The 26,069-nt window shown below is 36.4% G+C and overlaps 1 protein-coding gene and 1 non-coding gene across 3 annotated transcripts; one reads left to right on the forward strand and one right to left on the reverse strand.

Moving 5' to 3' along the window:
* The first annotated feature begins 2,752 nt into the window (after nucleotides 1-2,752).
* LOC107776410 (ATP-dependent 6-phosphofructokinase 5, chloroplastic-like) lies at nucleotides 2,753-11,325 on the forward strand. 2 transcript variants are annotated; one of them, NM_001325213.1, is given in 18 exon segments: nucleotides 3,022-3,347; nucleotides 4,305-4,395; nucleotides 5,704-5,777; nucleotides 6,424-6,535; nucleotides 6,647-6,685; nucleotides 6,721-6,742; nucleotides 6,939-6,953; nucleotides 6,955-6,960; nucleotides 6,962-6,978; nucleotides 6,980-6,992; nucleotides 6,994-7,040; nucleotides 7,152-7,226; nucleotides 7,647-7,787; nucleotides 8,410-8,526; nucleotides 8,669-8,713; nucleotides 9,418-9,498; nucleotides 10,443-10,571; nucleotides 10,691-10,858. In NM_001325213.1, coding segments are annotated over 18 exon segments (1,518 nt in total).
* Nucleotides 11,326-11,743: 418 nt separating this feature from the next.
* Nucleotides 11,744-11,825, reverse strand: TRNAS-GCU (transfer RNA serine (anticodon GCU)). Its single transcript has one exon. It is a non-coding gene; the product is annotated as a tRNA-Ser (tRNA).
* Nucleotides 11,826-26,069: the final 14,244 nt, after the last annotated feature.

Consider the following 26,069-nt stretch of genomic DNA (forward strand, 5'->3'; position numbering starts at 1 on the left):
GAAATTATAACCGAACATCAATATTATAAATGATGAGTGTCCTCCTTTAATTACCAAAAAGAAAAATGATGAGTGTTCGCGCGCTATAGCCTAAAAAAATACAAATATGCACTATTTAGGTGTGTTTGGTATGATTTTTCAATTTTCTCATGTTTGGTTAGCCTTAAGAGAAGGAAAACATTTTCCTCCAATTCCCTATCAAGAGAAGGGAAAACATTTTCCAAAACTCTTATTCAACCTTCCTTATCCTATTCCTCATCCCCACCAACCAACCCCACACTCCACCTCCATCCCACCCCCACCCTAAATAAAAATATTATTAATAGTACTTTATTTTCATGTTATACATAGATTTTCTTTTCATTTCAACAAATGAGTATTTTTTTTTCATTATATAAAAAAATATTTTTTTCATTTTAACAATTTTTTTTTCATTTCAACAAAACAAGTATTTTCTTTTCATGATATAAAAAAAGTTTTTTTTTTCATTTCAACAAATGAGCATTTTTTTCATGATGTAGAAAAAATATTTTCTTTTATTTCAATAAAATGAGTACTTTATTTTTATGTTGTAGAAAGAGTACTTTCTTTTTCAACAAAAAAAAAAGAGTATTTTCTTTTTAGTTATGGAACATAAATTTCAACTTTATTTTTGCGTAAAAAAGTAAAGCAGCACATTAGTTCCTTTGAGTTTGCGTGAATTTTTAGAGATTTGGGGGATGAGGAGAGTAGCATAACAAAATATATTTCTAAAAAGTTATTTTCTACTCTCCAACCAAACACTAGAAAATATTTTCCGCTATTCACCAGCCAAACAAAGAAAACCATTTATTTTCCATAAAAAACATTTTCCTTCTTACCAAACACACCCTTAATGTATAATAGTACTCATTATAAGTAGGAAAATGAGGGCTTTGGAATAAAGGACGAACCTAACAAAAGAGGAGATTCGAATCTCAGGTTTGTGATTCCATTGTTCAAAATCACACAGTGAAAATAATGCAATCTCCATTGACTTGAAATGTCAAACATTATTTCCTTTTTCGTTTAAGCCGGAAAAATCGCCTATTTTGAGAAGTGCTTTTTTTAAAAGTGCTTTTGAAAAAAGTACTTTTGGAGAGAAGTAGTTTGTGTTTGGCTAATCAGTCTGAAAAGCACTTGTGAAAAATAATTTGTGTTTGACCAAGCTTTTTAGAAAGTGATTTTAAGTGTCAAATTACGAATAAGGACATGAATAGATTTACTTAATAATTAATATTATAAGTAAATAAATAATCTCAAAATTTTGTTATTACATGCAATAATTAAAAAAAAATCATTTTATTTAAGTAAAATATGAAAATAAAATTAAAAAGTACTTAATTCATTTAATATAAGTTAATATATTAAAATTCCTTCAACAAATATAAAAGAATTCACCCCTAACGTCACTATATATTAGAAAGTTTTCCTAAAAATAAGAAGAAATATTTATAAATTAATATTCTAAGTATTAGATTTAAGGGTTGTTTTGGTATATACTATATTTTGTTAAGGGTATTTTAGGTAAGAAGAAAAGCCAAAACTGCTTTTGTTTTTGGAGAGAAACTACTTTTTTCTGCTTCTTCTCAAAAGCACTTTTTTCCCCAAATAAGCTTGGCCAAACACCTCAAGTTAGGAAAAAAAAAGTGCTTTAGGAGAAAAAAAAAGAAAAAAACTTTGGCCAAGACTATTAGAAAGAGAGAATAAGTTAACGAGGACTCAAGCTATGAAAAATACATGGACTTACCCTATTCTTTCCCTCTATTACAATTTGCCTACCTTTTCTAGATTGCGGAATTTGCAGTATATATTGTCCTCTCATGTTTCTTATCAAAATAAAATTAAGTTGACGAATGCAAAAATTAGAAAAGAAAATATAGTAATTGCCGATATGTTCTTTTATGTTGTACTAGAAAAACTTTTAATAATAAAAGTTTAGATTTACAATGTGAAGACGTTTTGTTTAATGATAAACCTAGTTAAAGATATAGAAATGAAATTTTATCCTATTATACTAATGAAAAGTTAATGCTGGTATGCTGAGTAATAATATTAATATTTCGAATATGCTAAAAAAAATTGATTTCAAACAAGCCACATATTGATAGTGGTGTTATACTCTCGACTAATATATATATAACACTTATATGAGGGTTCATTATTATTTTATATAAAATGTAAAGAGTATTAATAATGTACATATTAACAATATCAGTGCATATAATTTTTGTTTTATTATTAACCTTATAACATTCCACATGATGTTTTTTAGTGTATAACAAATTAGCAATTCTTACAATAATACTACTGCATAACAATACCTATGGACCAAAATTGTAGTAGTAGACAATACCAAAAGCACCAACAAGGGTTGTGGTGAAGTGGTAAGTACTTCTTCATCCTTAACCCTCAGGTTCTAGTCCCTGGGTATGGAGTCGTCTTTGTTAGGGAGCGCTTTTACCTCCCAATGTGAGACTTTCCGGCGCGAATCTGAATTTAGTCTGGTCTCAATATAGGTACCGGACACCGGGTGGGAAACCAAAAAAAAAAGACAATACCCAAAGCATAATCTTTACCTAACTAGTCCATGAAAATAACGGACTCTTTTGTCCTTAATGTAAAGTTTTAGAGGTTCAATGAGCAATATTTGAAATTGCAGGAATCTTTCGTCATCAACTGAAAATTAGAGTAGTAAAGTACCACTATTAACCTTTTATAAGTCTACTTTTTTAAGACTCTTGAAAAAAACTAAAACCCATAAAGCAAACAATAAAAAGGTCAAAACCCAAACAAAATTAAAAAAAATTGATCATTGCTTTGCTCTTATTCGCAAGCTGGCTGCTAAATAATTCTCTACTGTTTTTGTTTTTCTCTTCTCTCTTTCTCCGTCACTCTCCGATCTCTGTATCTTCCACCTATATATAATATACATATATATATTCCCACACACAGAACACACAGTAGTCACACACACAGAGGTACACGCAAACAGAGTTTCACATGGAGTCGCTTTCGCCGGCGATCGGACAGAAAGCGATTCTACGGTATACGACTACTTACAGCTATCACGATCTCTTTTTAAGTTCCGTTAGGTTAAGAACTGTACGGAATCCGAACAGAGTTAGCCGGAGATTGAGAATTCGAGTGCAAGCTAAAAGCGGAGCCTTCGAAAATTCTGCCGCCGGCGGCGGCTGCATCGATTTCAGTGATCCTAATTGGAAGTTAAAGTATCAGAGAGAATTTGAGGCTCGTTTTAATATTCCTCACATTACCGATGTATTTCCCGACGCCGTTGAGTATCCTTCCACTTTTTGTCTTAAAATGAGGTATGGTTTTGTAAAGAACTGTTTTTTGAAAAAAAAATTATGGTACTTTTCTCGATTTATGTTTAAAAATGCTGGTTGAATTGGAAATAGCGATTAAATTTTAGATTTATTATTGAAAAGTTATAGGTACTACTAGGAACTTAAATTATAATGTGACATTCTTTCTTTTGTAGTAGTCTATTGCAAAAAGAATGACAATTTCTTATATGTAGAAAAAAAATTAAACCTTAATTTTACATTTTTATGAATCATTTATAGTCACACAATACATGTATTTTAGACCGCAAGTTCAAAAAGTATTTTCTTTCCCTTAAACTCCGTGTTTGGTCAAACACCACCATATGAATTGGGACAGAGTGGGTACTACTTTTCTTTGGATATTTGACTGGACATGAAGTTTAATATTTTAATTTGACCAGCTGCAGCAAGAAGCATCTATTTTTGGAAAGAAAGAAAGAGGTGCGGTTATTCAATAGGGAAAGAAAATAGTAAATATTAAAATAACTTTTGAAATTTTAATTTGATAGATAAAATATCATATCAAAGTTTAAACTTTTAAGTAAGTTAATCATTTTGGATGCTTGAAAGTTATGAAAGTTATATGGAGTATAACTCTTTGCAACCTCCTAGTATGAAACGAGTATCACATGAATTGGAATAGAGGAGTATTCCATTCAAATTTGATTATTCTGCTGCGTTGTACACTTGTAGTATTAGTTACCTTTCTCTATGTACCACTAGTATTGCAATATTCAGTTGGTTATATTTGGCTTTATCACTTATCCAAATTTTGGTATTGCAAGTTCTCTTGCATAATTTGTTGTAATGCACTTGGCCAGGTGGTCTGGTAATTAAATGGAAAGAGATATATTTTTTCTTAAAAATAATGAAGATTTCTGACAGAAAATTTGCTTAAGGAGTAATTTTACTAACTTTGACGCATCATTCCTGTTACAGGACTCCAGTATCTGAGGAGTTTGCAGAAGGTTACCCTTCAGATGAAAAATGGCATGGTTACATTAACAATAATGATAGAGTACTTCTTAAAGTAAGTCCCTACTAATTTTGCATAGCTTTTCACCGATCAAATTCAGTTTCCTGTTGATTATGGTAGTAAAAGTGACATATATCTTTTTTCCAGTAATCATGTCATATTTATCTACCACTGCATGCGAAAATGGGGAAATATACCTTTCAAAAATCATGTGGGAAGTTAATGAGATTCTTCTTGTGGGGATTCTTCAAAATACACTAACCCATACCATGCACTTATGGGTGTGGGGTACCTACCCTTATATTAGTGCCTGTAACATTGGTTATCACTCCCTCATGTTTTCCAGCGGTAATGGACTTCAGGTCAAAAACCATGTGATATCAATTTAAAGTTGATTATTGTGTGGTATATCTACTTCTCAGCAGTCAGCACTGATCTCCAGCTACTTGGTTATTGTCTTTAATTCAAATGTAGAAGCTCTGGCTCGTATTGATGTAGTTTTCGACTTGGTACAGAGAACAGATATTACTTTCTAGTAATTTTCCTCTGGTACTATGATTCCTTGTTCTCCTTTGACATAGATGGATAGATTAAATAAGTCACGCACTAACATCCTAAGTTGCTCAGACTCTCCAAAAATGTTGTTGCACCCGTGTCGGATCCTCCAAAAATATACTACTTTTGGAGGATCCGACGCGCACCCGACGGCATCTTCTGAGAGTCCGAGCAACATAGCTAATATCTATCCTTTTTAGCTGCTATTTACCTCTTCCTACAGTTGAGGGTGGCTGTGTTTACTTATTTTTGATCCTCTTCTCTATCAAGTCTTCTATACCGATTTTCTATTTGACTGTGCAAAATACACCTACATGTCTAATGTGGATCATTTTGATGGAAAGTAGGTAGGCAGTTCAAAAAGCTAAAAAATCCAGTTTTTATGTCACAAGTATTATTTTTTCTTCCGTTAATTAAGAGCTCGAAGTATTATTCCTTGCTGAAGATGGTACTATCTCACTGTTCCAATATATATATATATACACACGTTCCACATATTGAGGATCAATTTAGATTAATTCGTCCATTTTGATCATTTAGGTATTAGTTGATAAAAAACTAAACTTGAACCTCCCATTTCAAAATGGCCATAAAAATATTTATTTGAACATCTTAGTCAAAAGTTGGTTTGACTCCCAAGAAGTGTAATAGGACTATCTTTGGAATGGACAAAGTAGTTGACAAAGTAAGCTATTTGTTTTTGTTGTCTGCTGATGAAAAAGTAAATGTTTTTTTTTTGTTCTATTTCCTCCAAGTGCACTCATATTATTTAAGTCTTTGACTCTAAGTTAACAATTTACATTTCAGGTAATTAATTATTCCTCCCCAACATCTGCTGGTGCTGAGTGCATTGATCCCAATTGTTCATGGGTAGAGCAATGGTAAACTTCTTTAGAATTTTCTACATTAAAGAGTTACATGATACAGTTATATACCTGTGAGGAAATGTTACAAACTTAACTGCTTATTGATATCAGTTTAACCACTCTCACAGTCTCACCCCCTTTTATTCAGGCATAAGTCTTCCATAGTTGCCATGTCTATAGATTGACAAAATGATTCTAGATTACTAAATTTTCTTTCTCCATCTACAAGCTCCTGCTCCCAGTTGTCACAAATCGAAGTCCTCTATCAATGTTGACTTTTCCACTATGCAAACAGTTCAACACCCGAATTGGCACTATCCATTTCCTTGCCATCTTCTAAATTTGAAATTTCCTTTCTCATAGCTTACAGAAATAAAACTAGATAGTTGAGACTTGAGATGTAAAAGAAGTTATTCAATGAATTAATAGAAAAAGAGGGTTCTTTAAATTTATATTCAACCTCTAATAACTAAATATTACTAGATATATACAATGTTGCATGCCAAGGCACAAATCCGTGAGGTTTATTGGGCCAAAGCGGATAATACGTGCCACGGGCTTGGGCTGTTGCATTTAGATCCAACAGTTTTGTGCCAAGTATCATTCTTGTTTGAAAACTGGTAAGACTTTAACATATACCTTTTGGCACCAATTTTTTTAGGGTTCACCGTGCTGGTCCCAGAGAGAAGATATATTTCAAGCCAGAAGAGGTGAAAGCAGCAATTGTAACTTGTGGTGGACTTTGCCCTGGGCTTAACGATGTTATTCGACATGTAATAGCATTTCATTATTGTTTGGTTTTGGTTCTTTGATTTCTCAGGATGTAGTTGATTGCTGCTGCACTTTGTTGTTCGTCATCCTCTCTTTGTTTTCATTGGACGCAGATAGTTATCACCCTTGAGATATATGGAGTGAAGAAAATTGTGGGAATTCCTTTTGGATATCGTGGGTTTTCAGAAAAAGATTTAGCCGAAATGCCAGTAAGTTACATTAACTCTTCTTCACTGCCCAAATGCTCCTTAAATTTTCAAGTTATGTTATTCGGAATTAAGTGCAAAAGCCTAACTTTAATCTCCAAACCGTCGTTACTGATGAGATGTTATTCTACAATCGATAGATTTCTCTTTAATGAGGTCATGTGTTTTAGTGATTCTTTTCCGGCTGCTTTGTTCTTAGTTATCCAGGAAAGTGGTGCAAAATATTCATCTTTCTGGGGGAAGCTTGCTGGGGGTATCACGTGGAGGACCTAAAGTTAGTGACATTGTGGATAGCATCCAGGTGCTTAACTGACTTTATCGTATACAACAAACATATAGCTCGTTTGGATTGTTGCATTAGAGATGAATTTGCTAGGGTTTATCTAAGATTCGCTTCTTTTGCTATTGTCAGGAAAGAGGAATCAACATGCTCTTTGTGCTGGGTGGAAATGGTACACATGCTGGTGCAAATGCAATTCATGATGAGGTATCTATGCCTGGCCTCTATAGTCATATAGGGTGCTCTTCTAGATCAATATGCATGTCAATTAATGTTCTCTGATTAGTTGAAGTTTGGTTAGTATGGTGTGTAGTTGGAGACTGTATAGAGAAATGAATATTTCGAGAATAAGTGATTCTCTCTAGTGGCTCTTTTAGAAAAGTAGAGTGAATGGTCCCTCTTCCACTGAAACTTTTTTTTTGGAAGTCCCTCTTAAATAGAAAATTATGCGTTGAATTTAGAGTTTTGTCCCCTGAAATTGAAGAAAGCTAATGTATCAGATGAGCAAGGATATGTAATAGTCTAGTAGTTTCTCCCTATGTCCCTGCTTATTGAATGGTTAATAACATTAAGTCCTTCTGCTATTGTTAGAAACTCTAATTTTGTTTTTGTCTACTGGATGTACAGTGCCGTAAAAGACGTATGAAGGTGGCTGTAGTTGGTGTGCCAAAAACTATAGACAACGATATTATGCTTATGGATAAGACATTTGGTTTTGATACTGCTGTTGAAGAAGCACAGAGAGCCATTAATTCTGCTTATATAGAGGTACTACATCATGATCAACAATAATGTCATGCATCGCTTTCTTCTATGGTCTATTCCATGATAGGAAGAACCTTCTATCTTCTTTTCATATGTTTTGCTCCCTTCAATTTGCTGGACCTCCTCTGACCTAATTCAGTTGACAATCTCTTTTGAGAAGGAATTCCATTGACAATCTCATCAACTTCGATTCTATGAATTACTCTCAGTGCAGTTATATTTTCTTGATCTTCTACTACAAGTTCAAGACATATTGATCACGTGTTGCCAAATCTTGCAAGAACTACCTTGTTTGACAGCATTGCCTAACTTTTTCTTTTTTGGAATATCCCTAGTGATCAGTGTCTATTTTTTCCCTGATTTGTTGGACTTCGAGTTGTTTTCTCAAGTTTTTAAAAATTTGCCTCTAAAATTACATCGTAAAAAATTATCTCATGTTAAGGATTGATTTCCAGAAGAAAAGTGCTCATTTGCTTTTTCCTCAATTACAGTTGTTTTTTGACGAAGTAAGATGTTATTTGCTGGCATCAAGAAGATGCAACGAGTCCTCAATTACAGTTGTTATGCATCATATTTCTTCCGTGCAATCTGCTTTAGATGAAGTTTCTTTTTCTCTCTTTTGCAGGCGCACAGTGCATACCACGGTATTGGAATTGTGAAGTTGATGGGCCGTAGTAGTGGGTTCATAGCTATGCAAGCATCCCTAGCTAGTGGACAAATAGACATATGCTTGATTCCAGAGGTTTGCCTGATATATATCGGATGTTATGCAATTCTTTTTCTGATGAGTTTCTCATTAGATCATATCTTATTTCTGATCTCAGGTGCCTTTTAATCTGCATGGTCCACATGGTGTATTGAGGCATCTAAAATATCTGCTCGAGACAAAGGGATCAGCTGTGGTCTGTGCAGCAGAGGGAGCTGGACAGGTTAGTTCCATCATAATCATGTTTGTGCTGCATAGGGATGTAACATTAAATGAGTTTTTTTATTGAGAAGGTCCCAACTAACAGAAACTGAAAGCAATCTCTATAAAATTAACGAAACTTGCACTTGCAAAGCATCATTACTATAGTCAAAGCATGTGACAATAGTAGTTACTTAAATCAGTTCTTCCTTTTCTTCCTTAACATCTGCTTACCATCTTGACCGTCTCCATAATCTGTGTGTTATAGTTAAGGGCTCGAGAGTTTTATATGAACAGGAATTCTGGAAAAAGACCTCAGTCATTCGTTTGTTTTGTAGGAATCCATTTGCATTTTCTTCACTTAGATGAAAAGTGCTCAGGTTTAGCAAATTTAGAGGATCTTTTGTGTTCAAGGTAACAAAATAGGGACAAAAATTGACCTACTTACAGGACTATTCTAGTTAAGAACTCAATATTAGGTAGTGTTTAATATCCTCATAACTTATCCCCTTTGCTTTTATTTATGTTACATAGTTTTCTTTTTGAACCTTTCTTTCAGTTCAATGTTATCACTATACTACACGGCTCAAAGGTTATTTAGATGTTTACAAGTGTTGGTTACTTTATCATAATTTATTGTTTGCAAACTATGAGTAATGAAAACAGATAGATCAGTTTCTGATTCTCTACAACACTTAACTGCATCTGGCCCAACTTTCATTGCAGGATTTCCTCGAGAAAACCAATGCAAAAGATGCATCTGGAAATGCTGTACTTGGAGATATTGGAGTTTATTTGCAACAAGAGGTTAGTGGCTGGCCAGCTTTACCTTTGCGGGATTTTTGCTAGATACCTCTTAGCTATTCACATGAATGTTAGTCTGTACATCCCTTGTCATTCTGAGGATTTTATTCTTTATTGATCTTCTTCATTAAAGAAGTTCAAGTTACTTGACCAAATCACTTGTAAGTTCTACTTGGCATCTATGTACAGTATGAGCACAAGGCATGTGGTGCTCTACTTAACATAGCATTGGTAATCTTCCAAAATTCTTTTTCATGCATCTGTTCTCAAGACCGTCTTTCAGTTGGATCAAATTTAGTGGAGTTCTTAAAGAGCGTTTTTGCTGGATGTAACTCCTAGTGTTACAATTTCTTGGGTGGTCTCATGTATTGCACATAAAAATCTTGAAACTTTTGTTCTGGAATTTCTCAAAGGAAAATTCTTACCTGAATATCACTTTATCTTAGATTGACCTGTAATTGTGTATTAAACTGCTATGACTGGCGTCCTTGCTTCTTTCCCTTGAAATGAGGTAATCTTCAATCACTTTTTAACTGCTATCTAATTTGTGGTCATCATCACTTATTTAAGTCTGCCTACATGAGCTTCACAATGCATAACTGGTCCCGAGCATACAGGAGAATGTTGTGGTTGGTGATAGGTTGACCGCCAGTGTGGAAAAAGTAATATCATTATAAATCCACTGAATTCTATCTGGAATAAGCTAATAAATACATAGTTCCTTCTCAAAAAAAATAAGCTAATAAATACAGAGCATCCATCTAACCGATCCTCAAACTAATTTGTGAGGTAGTTGATTGATTGATCAATCACTTCATCTTTTTGATTCTTAAACCACCGTACCTGGCAGTAGAAATTTCCATGCACATTAAGGCTCATGGCTCGCTCGGTTATCCTTCTTTATCAAATTATGAGAAATTCATGATAATCTGCCTGCTCTCTGACAGATTAAAAAGTACTTCAAGGAGATGGGAGAGACATCTGATGTGAAATACATTGATCCTACTTACATGATCCGTGCATGCCGTGCAAATGCTTCAGATGGAATTCTGTGCACGGTACTTGGACAAAATGCTGTAAGTCTCTCATGCTTACTTATCGATTAATTCGACTTGTCCTTCCCGACTTATATATTTTGTGATCGAGACATTATTCAACCATTTTCTAATTCAACATGCACTCTTTGTTTTGATAGGTTCACGGTGCATTTGCTGGATATAGTGGTATCACAGTGGGTATATGCAATACTCATTATGTCTACTTTCCAATTCCAGAAGTTATCTCTAAACCCAGGGTTGTGGATCCTAACAGCCGCATGTGGCATCGTTGCTTGACATCCACAGGCCAGCCAGATTTTCTTTAATCAAGAGACAATTTATACTCCAGATATCTATCGCAGTATAAAATAGAGAAGCAGGGAGCCAAATTGAGAAGCTCTATGGCTTTGCCGGTTCCATTTATTTAAGAGAATAACACAGAAAATAGGATTCCCCCATTTTTTGCTAGGCATATAATTTGATGCCAGTTCAGAAGGGCATATTGATAAAAGAAGCTTTGTCAGATATCAGGAGTAGCATTTTCACTTGTTCTTCACGTTCTGTAAAGCTTCTCTCATGGTTAAAGAAATTCAATCTCAACCTAGCCCTTATGTACTACATTTGAACTTACTCCTGGACCTATTAAGGTCTACCATAAGTTATTGTTATTCAGTTGGACTTGGATTCATTCATCTGTAAGTCAGCAAATACCTGTATTTGTTAACTGACAATGACTAATGGAGTCGTTGCTTTCGTTGAATAAATTTTCCATAAGGAAAAAGTTACTGTTAAATTGCCAAAGGATGTCAAAGACCTAGTAAAATAAAATTTCTCATAATTAACAAAATATTCTGTAGCATATTCTGTCCTTATATACATAGGAATCGACAAAAGGAATCAGCTTTAAAACTGGAGATTCATATTTGATCATGCTTAGCTGCTTGTTGCTCGGGCAAAACTGTCCAAATACCGCAAGTTTGTCCGGACATGATGTTAGATTGATTTTCCTATTTTGGATACATTTGGCTTTTAAATTTCGTGTGGATTCGGACAGAAAAAAATATATTTAGACCTTTTAAATTCAGAGACAAGTGAATGGAATTAACACCTGCACACCTGGCTACTTTATGCCGTGGTACGTGGCAGAAGATTAATGGCTGATTTCATGCCCTTTTGGAGCTTAAAAGTAGAAATGAATGAGAAAAGAAAGTCGTCGCCTGAGAGATTCGAACTCTCGCGGGGAAACCCCATGTACTTAGCAGGCACACGCCTTAACCACTCGGCCAAAGCGACTTGTTGATGCTTGCTGTGAAGCTGACAATTATTTTATCTTATTCTTTATAGTGGTGGCAAAATAGTTAAAAGAAATTAGTTATTCACCTATATTATCCACTAAAAAATGGGTTCGATAATGAACTTTGTAAAACATGTCAAATATGGATAAGAATAATATATCCATTTAGAAAATGGATAACTAATGAGTTTAACTTTCACATTTGTAAAGCTTCAAATTGGGGGTTCCTCAAGTTTGGGAAACTAGAAATTCTCCGAAAAGTGATCATATTCAATAATTAATGGATAATATGCATATCCACACCGGTTAACTCATTTTTTATCCGTATTAATATGGGTGAATAACTAATCCGTTTTTATTACCCGTCTGTCGCCCGACCCATATCCGACCTGACACACCCGTTTGTTACCCCTAATTCTTTCCACTAATCCGGACAACAAGAACTATTCCTTAGTTCCAAATAAATTGAAGCCGGCTATATAAATCCTTACTGACCATGTTACTCCATTTAAACTATTAAAAATAAAAGTACTAGAAGTTCTAGTGATAATTAAATCCCCGAAAAGCTAAACACTTTCTAGAAAAAGCATACAACATAAAATAGAAGTGCGCATTAACATGACTAAAACATACTATTAGTAATAGGTAGGGGTGTCAATGGTTCAGTTCAGTTGGTTATTTTATAAAATTTGTACCACACCAAATTTTCAGTTATTCTATGATGTATAATCAAAATTAGACTTTTAAAAACCGTACCAATTATGTCGGTTTCTCTTCGGTGTCGGTACGATGCAGTTAATTTTCGGTATATTTTTAAATGTCATTTAAAAGTCACTAGTAGAAGCATAATGCAATGACATACCTACTTTTATAGGACTATTAAAACTCTTTAGACAATTTTACTATTTAAAAGGTGATGAAATAAGAAAATATGAAAGATGGCGAGAGTATAGATCCATCAACTATTTTATAGCAACGTAAAAGAAACTAAGCAAAGACCAAAAAAAATATAATTCACATGGGTGGAAAGATATTAAGCAAGCTTAGACTCAAGAATAAAGTCTCCAAAGATTAAATATTTAAAAATATAAATTTAAATCATAAAATTTATACATTGTAGTTTGATACTCATAATCGCTAGATTACCCTATGTCTTGCCTAGTGAATATGCTAAAAATAATTTAATTTCAATAGGAGTAGTATAATAGGTTTGAGAATTACGATTTTTGGTTTAATTAATTGTTGGCTTGTAACCGGTTTTATAATTTTAAGGCCAAAGGAAAAATTTAATGCTTTATTATTTTTAATATTAATACATTTTTCCCATGTAAATTTATTCGGTACGGTTCGGTATTTTTTCAGTTTATTTTCACAAAACAAAAAATTTACCCTAATTATCGGTACGATTAAAGATTTATATAAAAACCTACGATTTTATTAAAAGAAACCTAAAAATCGGTTCAGTTCGGTATAGTTCGATCGGTTTAATCGTTTTTAAATATCCATTGACTCCCCTAGTAATAGGTATCTTTTACTCCATTTAAAGTCCAAATAAATTTTCTAAAGTTAAAAGGCTTGTACACAGTACATATATAGTTCACTTTTTAATTTTTTTTTTTAATTTCTGTCTCTTGTTAATTTGCGCCGGTACAGTTTCTCTATAATTTAAGCTCCGTTACCTCCACCGCTTTTACTTAAAGAAATGGGTAAAGCTATCTATTTGACTAGGTTTTATGCCGTGTAGGTTATAAAGATCTAAATATATTCATCTACTTTCAAATATTGTTTACATGTACCTTTCGTTATATTATTGGGTTATCCATACCCCTACCATTATACTATTGGGTTATCTATACCCCTATTGTCATACTTTGAAACAAAAATACCCCTATTTTTGGATGGAGTGCCACATGGCAACACTAGATTAAAACGACCCGTTTTAAAAAACCCACAACCCGACCCCTATTTTCATTTTTTCTAGTTTTTTTTTTTAAATTTCGGTTTTTTAAAAACGAAAATATTTTGTTAAAAAACAAAAAATTATTTATTCTGTTTTTAAAAATTTGTTTTTCCAGTTTTTACAAAACAAAATTCTTTTAAAAAACTGAAAAAACGAAAAAAATATTTTTCAAAAACAAAAATATTTTGTTGAAAATAATTTTTTCAGTTTTTAAAAAACGAAAATATTTTGTTAAAAAATGAATTTTTTTTCTATTTTTACAAAAAAAAAAATCAGTTTTTACAAGTTTGCGTTCTAGTTTTTCAAAAAGAAAATCTTTAAAAAAACTGAAAAAATGAAGAAAAAAACATTTTTCAAAAGCGAAAATATTTTGTTAAAAACTGAAAATATTTTTTTCATGTTTTTACCAAAAAAAAATATTTTGTTAAAAAAACGATTTTTGCAATTTTTTTTAAGTTTTACAAAAAGAAAATTCTTTAAAAAACTAAAAAATAAAAATATGGTTCGGGTTGTGGGTTTTTTTGTAAAACGGGTTGGGTAAAAAAAAAGAAATGGATCATTTAATCTGGTGCTGCCACGTGACACTCCATCCAAAATAGGGGTATTTTTGTTCCAAAGTATGGCGGTAGGGGTATGGATAACCCAATAGTATAACGAAGGGTACATGTAAACAATATTTGAAAGTAGAGGGATATATTTGGCCACTTTTCGTATAAAGATTGATAGTCCTGGCTTCAGATTGACATCATTTTTCGGAAAAATAAAGAAATAAACTTTGCTCTAGAATAGTATAACGAAATAGACGGAAAAAATTAATAGTAACAGTAAATTACATCAAATGATGTTTCACAAGCAAAACATTGATATGATGTCCATCTCATTCAAATGATTTGGTAGCCAATTTTGTTAACTTGGTTTGGTTTGGTAGCCAACCTTGTTGAATTAGTATAATTTGGTAACCAATTTTATTGACTTGGTTTGGCTTGATTTGGTAGCCAACCTTGTTGAAATTGTGAAAAGGGTGTGCAAATTGTCAAATATTGTAGGCTTTAGAGAGTGAGGTTTTGGCTATAAAAGGAGAGCTTTATCTCTCATTTCCACACACCAACAAAGAGAGAAAAGAGAGAGAGAGCAAGTTATTCCATAAACTATAAGAAAATAGTTTGTGAAGAAAAATAGAGTGTGAGAGATATTGTAGTAAGGTGGAAAAAGCAAAAGAGTATTTATTTCTTTTGAGGGTGCAGTGGTCTTAGGAATATTTTTACTCGTTACTACACAGTGTAAATTCTTCGCTATAGTGATATCAGTTGCTCTTCTTGGCCGTGGTTTTTTTCTCCCTTATTCAGAAGGATTTTCACGTAAAATCTTGGTATCATTATTACTGTATTTTTACTCTTGCTGATTTAACCATAACTTAGTGTTCTGCGTTTATCACTAATACCGTGAATACTATTTTTACGGGGTTTATTCCCAACAAGTGGTATTAGAGCCAAGGTTCTGTCTGAGTATGCTCTGTGGTTGCAGCACAGTCTGAACTTCCACATCAGAAAAGAATTACTTTGGTCTCATAATAAATAATATTTGTATTTGTGATAAACAATGAAAGCCAACACTAGTAGAATGGTTACTTTGAATGACACAAACTATGCCATTTGGAAGGGCAAAATGGAAGATTTACTCTATGTCAAGATTTTTCATCAACCTGTCTTCGCCACTATAAAGACTGATAATAAATCAAATGAAGAATGGAATATATTACACAGGGAGGTTTGTGGCTTTATTAGACAGTGGGTTGACGATAATGTTTTGAACCATATTTCTGGGGAGACACATGCTCGGACCCTATGAGAGCACCTTAAAATTTTGTATGCTCGAAAAACTGGATATAACAAGATGTTTCTAATAAAGTAGATGTTGGGTTTAAAATACCATGATGGTTCCGCGATGACAGATCATCTGAATAATTTTCAGGGGATCACGAACCAGTTATCTGCTATGAGCATTAAATTTGATGAAGAAATTCAAGGTCTGTTTCTACTTGGTTCCCTACCAGATTCTTGGGAAATTCTTAGAACTTCATTATCAAATTCTGCTTCAGATGATGTGATCTCTATAGATCTTGCCAAGAGCAGCCTTTTAAATGAAGAGATGAGAAGAAAATCTCAAGGTTCCTCCTCATCAGATTTCTTGGTGACTGACTTTAGGGAGAGAAGGAAGAATTGGAGTTCTCAAAATAGAGAACATAATAGAAGCAAATCCAGAAACAGACTTAAAGATATTGAGTGCTATCATTGCGGGAAGAAAGGGCACACAAAGAAATTCTGCCAGATTTTGAAAAAGGAGAATAGAGACAAGGAAGAACAAAAAGAAGATGACAATCGTGTAGCTACCGTCACTACAGAAGATCTTGTTACTGTCCTTGATGCGGATCTGCTAAATATTGTTTGTGATGAGTCAAGCTGGGTTGTGGACAGTGGTGTCGCATCTCATGTGACATCAAAGAAGGAATTTTTCTCATCCTATACTCAGGGTGACTATGGAACTTTGAGTATGGGTAATGAGACTATATCTAGGGTGGCTGGTGTTGGAACGATTTGTTTGGAAACTAGTATTGGAACTAAACTAGTTTTAAACAATGTAAAGCATGCACCTGATGTTCGTTTGCATTTGATCTCTGTTGGTATTTTGGATGATGAGGGATATGTCAGTACCAATGGTGCTGGAAAGTGGAAGCTCACTAAGGGTTCCATGATTGTGGCTCGTGGGAAAAAGCGTCGTGGTCTATACTGGACTACGGCCTCTACCTGTGTTGATATGGTGAATGCCATTGAGAGCAATAGATCTTCAACGTTATAGCATAAGAGGCTTAGCCACATTAGCAAGAAAGGACTAAATGTTCTGGCCAAGAAGAAATTGTTGTCAAATTTTGAAAGTGCAAAATTAGAAAAATGTGAGCACTGCTTGGCTGGAAAACAAAAAAGAGTTACTTTCCAATCTCATCCTCCTTCAAGAAAGACAGAGTTGCTTGAGTTGGTGCATTCAAATTTATGTGGTCCAATAAAGACAAGGACTTTGGGTGGTGCACTTTATTTTGCTACCTTTATTGATGATTGTTCAAGAAAACTTTGGGTCTACATCTTGAAGACTAAAGACTAAGTGTTGAGTGTCTTTAAGCAGTTTAAGGCTTCAGTTGAAAGAGAAACTAGAAAGAAGTTGAAGTGTATTCGTACTGATAACAATGGTGAATATTGTGGACCGTTTGACAAATACTGCAAGCAACAGGGTACAAGACACCAGAAGACTCATCCTAAGACTCCTCAGCTTCATGGTTTAGTAGAAAGGATAAATAGGACCTTAATGGAAAGAGTCAGATGTTTGCTTTCTGAAGCAAAGTTGCTGAATTCCTTTTGGGGTGAGGCTTTGTTTACCACCGCACATGTTATTAATCTATCCCCTGCAGTTGCTTTGCAAAGTGATGTTCCAAACAGAGTTTGGTATGGCAAAGATGTTTCCTATGACCACTTGAAAGTGTTTGGTTGCAAAGCTTTTGTACATGTGCCTAAAGATGAGAGGTCAAAATTTAACTGCCAAGACAAGGCAGTGCATCTTCATTGGTTATGGCCTTGATGAGTTTGGTTACAGGCTATATGATCCAATTGAGAAGAAAGTCGTGAGAATCCGTGATGTTATCTTCGTGGAGGATCAAACCATTGAAGAGATTAACAAAGCGGATAAGCTAAAATCTCCAAGTTCTGAAGGTTTAGTCAATCTTGATCAAGTTCCTCATACAAATGCGGATGCCGTTGGTAGGCTCAATGATGATGGTGATGCCTAGAACCATAATCCAAATCAACATATTGATGGTGATGGTGATAACAATGCTAATGTTAATGAGGTAAATATTCCTACTCACGCAGCTGTGGGCGAGCTAGATATTCCACTCAGGAGGTCCTCTAGACCTCGTACTCCTTCCTCCCATTATTCACCCAATGAGTATGTATTACTCACTAATGGGGGAGAACCTGAATGTTATGCGGAGGCCATAAAAGATGAGCACAAGGATCAATGGATTAAAGCCATGCAAGATGAGATGAAATCTCTCCATGAGAACCATACTTATGAGTTGGTGAAATTGCCTAAGGGCATGGGAGCTTTGAAGAACAAGTGGGTGTTCAAACTTAAAGCTGAAGAACATAGTTTGAAGCCCAGATACAAAGCTAAATTGGTTGTCAAGGGATTTGGTCAAGTAAAGGTATTGACTTTGACGAAATATTTTCTCCTGTCATGAAAATGTCCTCCATTCGGACAGTCCTTGGTTTGATACTACTCTTGATTTGGAGATTGAGCAGATGGATGTGAAGACTGTTTTTCTTTACAGTGACTTAGAAGAGGAGATTTATATGGAACAAACTGAGGGATTCAAGGCAAAGGGTAAGGAAAATCTTGTATGCAAACTTAAGAAGAGTCTATATGGATTGAAGTAAACTCCCAGACAGTGGCACAAGAAGTTTGAGTCTGTTATGGGGGAGTAAGGCTACAAGAAGACTTCTTCAGATCACTGTGTGTTTGTACAAAGATTTTCTGATGATGATTTTATCATCCTCTTGCTATATGTGGATGATATGTTGACCAAGGTAGTACCAAGAGACAAGTTCGAGCTATGCAAAGAACTTGTCGGCATGCACTCAGACTAGAAGACAGTGTTACCTCCTCTATATGAATGAGACTGGAGAGGGAGATTGACATGGTGTCCATCTCATTCAAATGATTTGGTAGCCAATTTTGTTAACTTGCTTTGGTTTGGTTTGGTAGTCAACCTTGTTGAATTAGTATAATTTGGTAGCCAATTTTATTGACTTGGTTTGGTTTGGTAGCCAACCTTGTTGAAATTGTGAAAAGGGTGTGCAAATTGTCAAATATTGTAGGCTTTAGAGAGTGAGGTTTTGGCTATAAAAGGAGATCTTTAACTCTCATTTCCACACACCAACAAAGAGAGAAAAGAAAGAGATCAAGTTATTTCATAAACTATAAGAAAATAGTTTGTGAAGAAAAATAGAGCGTGAAAGATATTATAGTAAGGTGAAAAAAGCAAAAGAGTGTTTATTTCTTTTGAGGGTGTAGTGGTCTTAGGAGTATTTTTACTCGTTACTACACAATGTAAAATTCCTCGCTATAGTGATATCAGTTGCTCTTCTTGGCCGTGGTTTTTTCCCCTTATTCAAAAGGATTTTCACGTAAAATCTTGGTGTCATTATTGCTGCATTTTTACTCTTGCTGAATTAACCATAACCTAGTATTCTGCGTTTATCATTAATACCGTAAATACTATTTTTACGGGGTTTATTCCCAATAAACATAACACTCAGACAAGACTCACTATCAGCTTGAATGACATTGGAAATTAAGAAAAAAAACAATAGACCAATAAGGGTAATAAAAACAACTAATATGTAGTGGAGCTGCAAAATTAGTTGGATGGAGGGGGTGAAAATGTAGGAATGGTAGGAAGTAAGGGCATGTTGGGAAGAGGAACATTGGCAGGCATTGGTGGCAGTATCATCTTTGGAACAGTGGGTAACGTAGGCAAAGATGGTAATGGCATAGCCGTTGGAAGAGTTGGCAATGGTGGCAAATTTGGGATTGTAGGCAATTGTGGCATTGTTGGCTGAGGCAATGATGGGATTGTAGGCAAGTTCGGAAGTTGAAGTAGGCCGCGAGCAGCATGTGTTGTAGTGATGCTTGATAAGGACAATAATGCTATGATCAAGAAAAGGATTGAGCAGTTGCAACTGGAAGCAGCCATTGTTTATTTTGCTCAAGATTGATGCTTTCTTTTCCAAGGAGGTTAAGTTGTGTTTTGAGTTGATTTGAGTTTGATCATTAGTACTAAGACGATTTGGTGAGATGTTGTACTACTTTTAAGTCAAGAAGTTTTCTGAAAGTAGTTATGCGTAGATGAAATTTAGATCAACGATATTTGGTGGACATTTGATACAACACTAGTTGGTAAAATCTTTTTTATAGTTTTTAATTTATATTCTCTATTGGTTGGGAAGGTGACCCTTGTAACGCGGGTTCGAGCCGTGGAAAAAAACTCTTGTAGAAATGTAGGGTAAGACTGCATAAAATAGAGCGTAAAAATAGTAGGGGCTAGCCAGTTTTCGGACTGGTCATTCAAAAATAGCCAACGTTTGTAAAGTCATTAAAAAATAGCCACTATTTTGCTGCAACACGGAAAGTTTCAGCATAATATATTGGGGATCGGTGCACATGTGTATGAACTTCCAGCATATTATGCTGGAACTCCAACACGCAGAAAGTTCGAGTATAATATACCGGAGAGTGGAGCACCGGTGCTCCAAACTCCAGTATATTATGCTGGATCAGTATATAATACTGGAGGTCTAGTATACTATACCGAAGCTCCAACATAAGTATACTAGAACTCTAGTATATTATACTGGATTATTTTTCCGGATTTTGAACAGTGTTTTCGTTCAGATTTATCTTTACATAAAAAATGACTAAATTTCAATTACTTTTGAAACTGTGACTATTTTTGAATGACCACTTGTAAATCTGGCTATTTTTGAATTTCTCCCAAATAGACCTGGTGATCCGGCCTTTCCCCGGACCCCGCGCGTACTGGGATCTTAGTGCATCGGTAAAGTTGATGTCGTGTGACTAGGAGGTCGCGGGTTTGAGCTGTGAAAATAACTTCTTGTAGAAATGCAAGTAATATTGCGTACAATAGACCCTTATGATCTGACCCTTTCCCGAACCCCGTGCATAGCAGAAGCTTAGTGCACGGGGCTGCCCTTTTATTCTCTATTGGTTGGCACGATTAATAGAATGGTAATCTTGCAACTACGTTCATACACAGAACATATTAAGGAATTCATATTTTTTTTCCTCTTGAGTAGCGTGACTAACAAAACCACGAAAATAATTAAAAGGAAAAGAAAAAGACAGCAGAATGAAATGCTAATTAACTGGTTTATTTTTTCTCCTTTTCCTATAGTTTCTTTTCTATTTTCTCTTATATAAGAAGCCACAGTGACCTGCCTCTGTCATCGACATGCCTGCTTAATTTGAGTGCATTTTTTATGTTAGGCTGCTTGAGAGTGATTGATAATAGGTGAATTTAACTATAATCAGGCCCTAAATAACCACTTTCTTGTATAGTTTCGATGATAAATGTGATAACAAAATGCTCTTATTAGTGTTTTTCATGCTTTGCAGGTTATATACGACCAAAGAAGGCTATGGAGTACTTTTGGGATCAAATATGAAGAAAAAGAGGCCGATCGTAAAATTCCGTCAAGTAAACCACGCGAAACAGCTCAAGTCAGAACTGAAAGAGTACTGTCGCGGTTCCACCGCAACCGCGGCAGAACCGCGGTAGAAGAGGGCTGCAGACAAAGTGAGAATCAGAGAGCAAGTATGGCCGCGATTTGACCGCGACTGCGGCAGAACCGCGGCGGAGGCGGAGAACATCTGGTACTAAAGTGTAAAATACGGGATTTTTAGCCCAAAACCCTATTTTAAACACTAGACTCTGCCCAAGAGAGACATGTATTGTTTTAGAGAGTATTTTGGCAAGAAGAACAATTGTGAGAGATCACCCAAAACATCTTTCTTCTTTTCTTTATTTTTCTTGCAAGTTTTATGATGAATATTGTTTTAGTTTGTTTACACATAGTTATGAGTAGCTAAATCCTTTGTCTAAGGTTTTGATGGAACCTATTGGGGGATGACTTTCTTGTTTATGTGAATACAAATTGCTAGTCTCAATCTTTATTTGTTCAACTTTGTGTATGTTGTAGTTAATTGACAGGATCCTCAATTAGCTGTGCCTATTTAGTGTGCATAACTCGGGAGAGAGTGCATATTTAGGTTATTGTTGAACAACACCACTCCCAAAGTATAAGAGGGATCTATAACTGCGGGTTTAAAGGCGGAATTAGGGATAACGAAGCCTTGAGTGCAATCTAAAGTGAACCGTGTTAATTAGAGCTAGCTAGTGTACCTCGGGAGAGTGCATTGAGTATATTACTGTGATTACTCGGGAGAGATTTACGGTAAGATGAGCGTTCATGGTTGATAGAGAAGTGTTGGTCAATTTGTATGAAGCATAAACAGAAGGGATTCCATCAATAGGGGAAGTCATTACCTTAGCGTTTTCTCATTATTGTTTACAACCTTAGCATCCTTAGTTTACAGCTGTTTATTTACTTGCAATTTTAGTCATTGAAGACACCATTAACTGTGATTCAAACGTTTGGGGAAATTAGTTCTCAAGAGTTTAGTAGGTCTAAAGATAGTGATTGATAGGTTAATTCTCTGTGGATTCGACTCTGGGCAGAATACTCAGGTTATATTTGCAACGTCTGCATTGTCTTTTTTATACGGCATAGTTGGGCGTGATCAAACTTTGGCGTCGTTGCTGTAGAGTTAACGGAATTATCAATTACCATTGATAGAAATACAAACATTCTTAGTGTAGTCAGGTTTCTCTACACCAAGTTTTGATTGAAAATTTTGACGGTTGTTGACGTGGTTGCACATGTGTGTGCCTAGAAACTCTACGAGGACTGGAGAATTACTTGAAGGACTCCCAGACTCCGAGAAAACATTCCGGATAATGACCCGTGCCAACAAAAGACTTCAACAACCTCATCAAACACACAAACTCGAAATTGACATGGGTGACGTAGACAACGTCAACGGAAACGTCAGAGATATGGCACCTCCTGTGCCTGAGGCTGCACTATATGACTGGGCACAACCCACAGCTGACAATCTGGCCACTGCCATTATTGTGCCCGCGATACAAGCTGAATCTTTCCAGATCACGAACAACATACTGCACTTGCTGCAAAATAAGGGACTATTTTCTGGAACACCAACCGAAGATCCTCAGCAGCACTTGAAGAACTTCCTGTCGATTTGCAAAACTCAAAGGCAACCCAACGTAACTCCGGAAGCAATCAGACTGTTATTATTTCCATTCTCGGTGACAGAAGCTGCTCAGGTTTGGCTAAACTCACTCCCCATAAACTCTATAGAAACTTGGGATGAGTTAGTCAAGCAATTTCACATCAAGTTCCACCCGCCCAACAAAACAGCTCAACAAATTGATGAGATCGTGAGCTTTAAACAGAAACCAATGGAGACACTGCATGAGACACGGAGCCGGTTTAAAGGAATGTTGGTTATATGTCCACACCATGGTATTCCAGATCAGATGTTGGGACAACGGTTTTACATAGGACTGTCAGATAGCATGAAGAACATTGTAGATGCCTCAGCTAGTGGGGCATTTTTGAGCAAAACTTGGAGAGAAGGTCAGAGTTTGCTTGACAAAATGGCTTAGAATTCGGGGTGGACGACGAGGAATGCACCTATCACTCTAGTGGTACACTTAGTGCCTTTTGACCCATCAAATTCCATGGCTGAAAATGTGGCGACCCTTTTGACACAGATGAGCATACTCACCAAAAAGGTGGAGGAATCAGGGCAGAAACAGCAAGTGCACATTGTAGATACTACCAATAGGGGCTTGTGTACATCTTGCATTAGTCAGCCAATTGGTAATCCTTGGAATGCAGAACATGATCATCATCATCAGCACTCTGAGGACATGAACTATGTGTCAAACTTTGGAGGCCAGAGACAGGGCAATCAGAACTAGGGTTAGCAAACTCAGCAGCCATACAGACCACCTCAGCCACAGTACAACGCTGGAAACATGGGAGGTATGAGACCTCCCAACAATATGGCACCTTATCAAGGCCACAGGGGTACAACAATCAGCAGCAAGGGTATCCCCCACCTCAGCAACAACATGGTGGAAGGCAAGAAGATGGGTTCCCGAGACTTGAAGCAATGATGCAGCAGGTTATTGGGTCCAATGCAAAAATAAATGAAAGAGTAGATGCACATGACGCAGCAATCAAAAATATTGAAGCGCAATTGGGCCAAATTTCAATGTCTCTGAACAATCGTCCTTAGGGGACATTACCTGCAGACACCCAGATTAATCCAAAAGATCAGGGCCCAAAGCAGATGATGGCGGTGAATCTCCGTAATAGCGAGGATCTAGATGTAGAACAAGAGAGAGGTCGAGAAACTATACAGGTTGAAACATTAATTCCAGTGCCCATTGAGCTGGATGAGTCTACGATACTGACAGAAGTGACAGTCCAGCCTGCTCAGGAAGAAAAGAACATTCAGCAGGAGACCGGGAAAGTAGCTGAGCCAGTTGAAGAGCCAGTAGTTGAAATAGAATCTGATAAAGAGAAGTCCCAAGTGATTGGGAAGAAGAGACCTCCTGCACCCTTTCCACAGAGGCTGGCCAAGCATCAAAAGGAGGAGCAATATAAAAAGTTCTTTGAAATGCTCGAACAAATCCAGGTAAATATTCCACTGATTGAAGCTTTAAAGGAGATGCCTGGGTACACAAAAATGATGAAGGACTTGATGTCCCGAAAATTTAATTTTCAAGACTTGGCTACGGTTACACTTACTCAGACCTGTAGTGCAGTGGTGACAAGACCTATTGCTGAAAAGCTGTTTGATCCAGGTAGCTTTACAATTCCATGCACTATTAGGAATTTCGCCTTTGCTAAGGCGCTGTGTGATTTAGGGGCCAACATTAATCTTATGCCCCTGGCTATCTATAAGAGGTTGGGCATTGGGAGAGCTAGACCCACCTCCATGTTGCTGCAGCTGGCCGACAGGACTGTGAAGCGTCCATTCGGTATCCTTGATGATGTGCTTATTCAGGTGGGGAAATTTGTGTTCCTTACAAATTTTGTGATCTTGGATTGCAAAGTGGATGAAGAGATTCCTATAATCTTAGGAAGACCATTCTTGGCCACGGGGAGAGCTCTGATTGAATGTGAGACTGGGGAGCTCAAAATGAGACTCAATGATGAGGAAATAACGTTCAATGTGCAGAAGTCTATGAGGCGACCAAACGAGTTCGCCAATTGCTCTCTTATTGATGCCGTGGATGTAATTGTAGAGTCTGATGATGAGGTGTTGACAGTTTAGGACCCCCTTGCTGCATGTTTGATGAACTTGGATGAAGTGAATGGTGAGGATTTGGCGGAATGGGTGTTGGCATTGGAAGGTAGAGGGTTCTGGGAGAGAAATCTAGAGTTTGAGCCCTTGCACTTAGAAAAGAGAGAATCTCCTCCAGATAAGCCATCCATTGAAGAACCTCCAAAGCTGGAGTTAAAGCCATTGCCAGCCCACCTCAGGTATGAATTTCTGGGACCTGACTCCACATTACTTGTTATTATCTCATCTAGTTTGTTAGATGTGCAGGTTCAAAAACTTTTATAGGTACTAAAGGAGTGCAAAACTGCCATAGGGTGGACCATGGCAGACATCAGGGGGATCAGTCCTGCCTACTGCATGCACAAGATTCTGCTGGAAGAGGGGCACAAACCTTCTAGGGAACATCAGAGGAGGCTGAACCCCAACATGAAGGAAATGGTGAAGAAGGAGGTGATAAAGTGGTTGGATGCGGGAATTATTTTCCCAATCTCTGACAGCAGCTGGGTGAGCCCAGTGCAATGTGTTCCTAAAAAGGGTGGCATGGCAGTTGTGACAAATGAAAACAATGAATTGATCTCAACAAGAACCGTCACAGGTTGGAGAATTTGTATGGACTATCAAAAGTTGAATCTAGCCACCCGAAAAGACCACTTCCCACTTCCCTTCATTGATCAGATGTTGGACAGATTGGCAGGGAGGTCACACTTCTGTTTTCTGGATGGGTACTCAGGGTACAATCAGATCTCCATTGCACCGGAGGAAAGAGAGAAGACCTCTTTCACATGCCCGTATGGCATTTATGCCTTTAGACGGATGCCCTTTGGCCTATGCAACACACCTGCCACATTCCAATGGTGCATGATGGTCATATTCACTGACATGGTTAAGGACATAATGGAGGTGTTCATGGATGACTTCTCAGTGGTGGGGAATTCATTTGATGAGTGCCTGATAAATCTGACGCGTGTGCTGAAACGGTGCATCAAGACTAACTTGGTTCTGAACTGGGAGAAGTGCCATTTCATGGTACAAGAAGACATAGTCTTGGGGCACCGGGTGTCAAACAAGGGAATAGAGGTGGATCGCGCGAAAGTTGATGTAATAGCAAAGCTGCCTCCACCAACTTCAGTCAAAACCATCAGAAGCTTCCTTGGACATGCCGGTTTTTACCGGAGGTTCATAAAAGACCTCTCCAAAATCGCCAACCCCCTCTGTA

This window comes from Nicotiana tabacum, chromosome 16, assembly GCF_000715075.1.
Source record: "Nicotiana tabacum cultivar K326 chromosome 16, ASM71507v2, whole genome shotgun sequence".
NCBI lineage: Eukaryota > Viridiplantae > Streptophyta > Magnoliopsida > Solanales > Solanaceae > Nicotiana > Nicotiana tabacum.

Excerpts from the sequence above, each read along its gene's own strand:
- LOC107776410 (XM_016596304.2), top strand. The coding sequence starts at position 3,022 with ATGGAGTCGCTTTCGCCGGCGATCGGACAGAAAGCGATTCTACGGTAT. Across the intron at positions 6,743-6,938 it reads AAGATTTAGCCGAAATGCCA|TTATCCAGGAAAGTGGTGCA; the intron begins GTAAGTTACATT and ends CTTTGTTCTTAG. Across the intron at positions 7,041-7,151 it reads ACATTGTGGATAGCATCCAG|GAAAGAGGAATCAACATGCT; the intron begins GTGCTTAACTGA and ends TGCTATTGTCAG.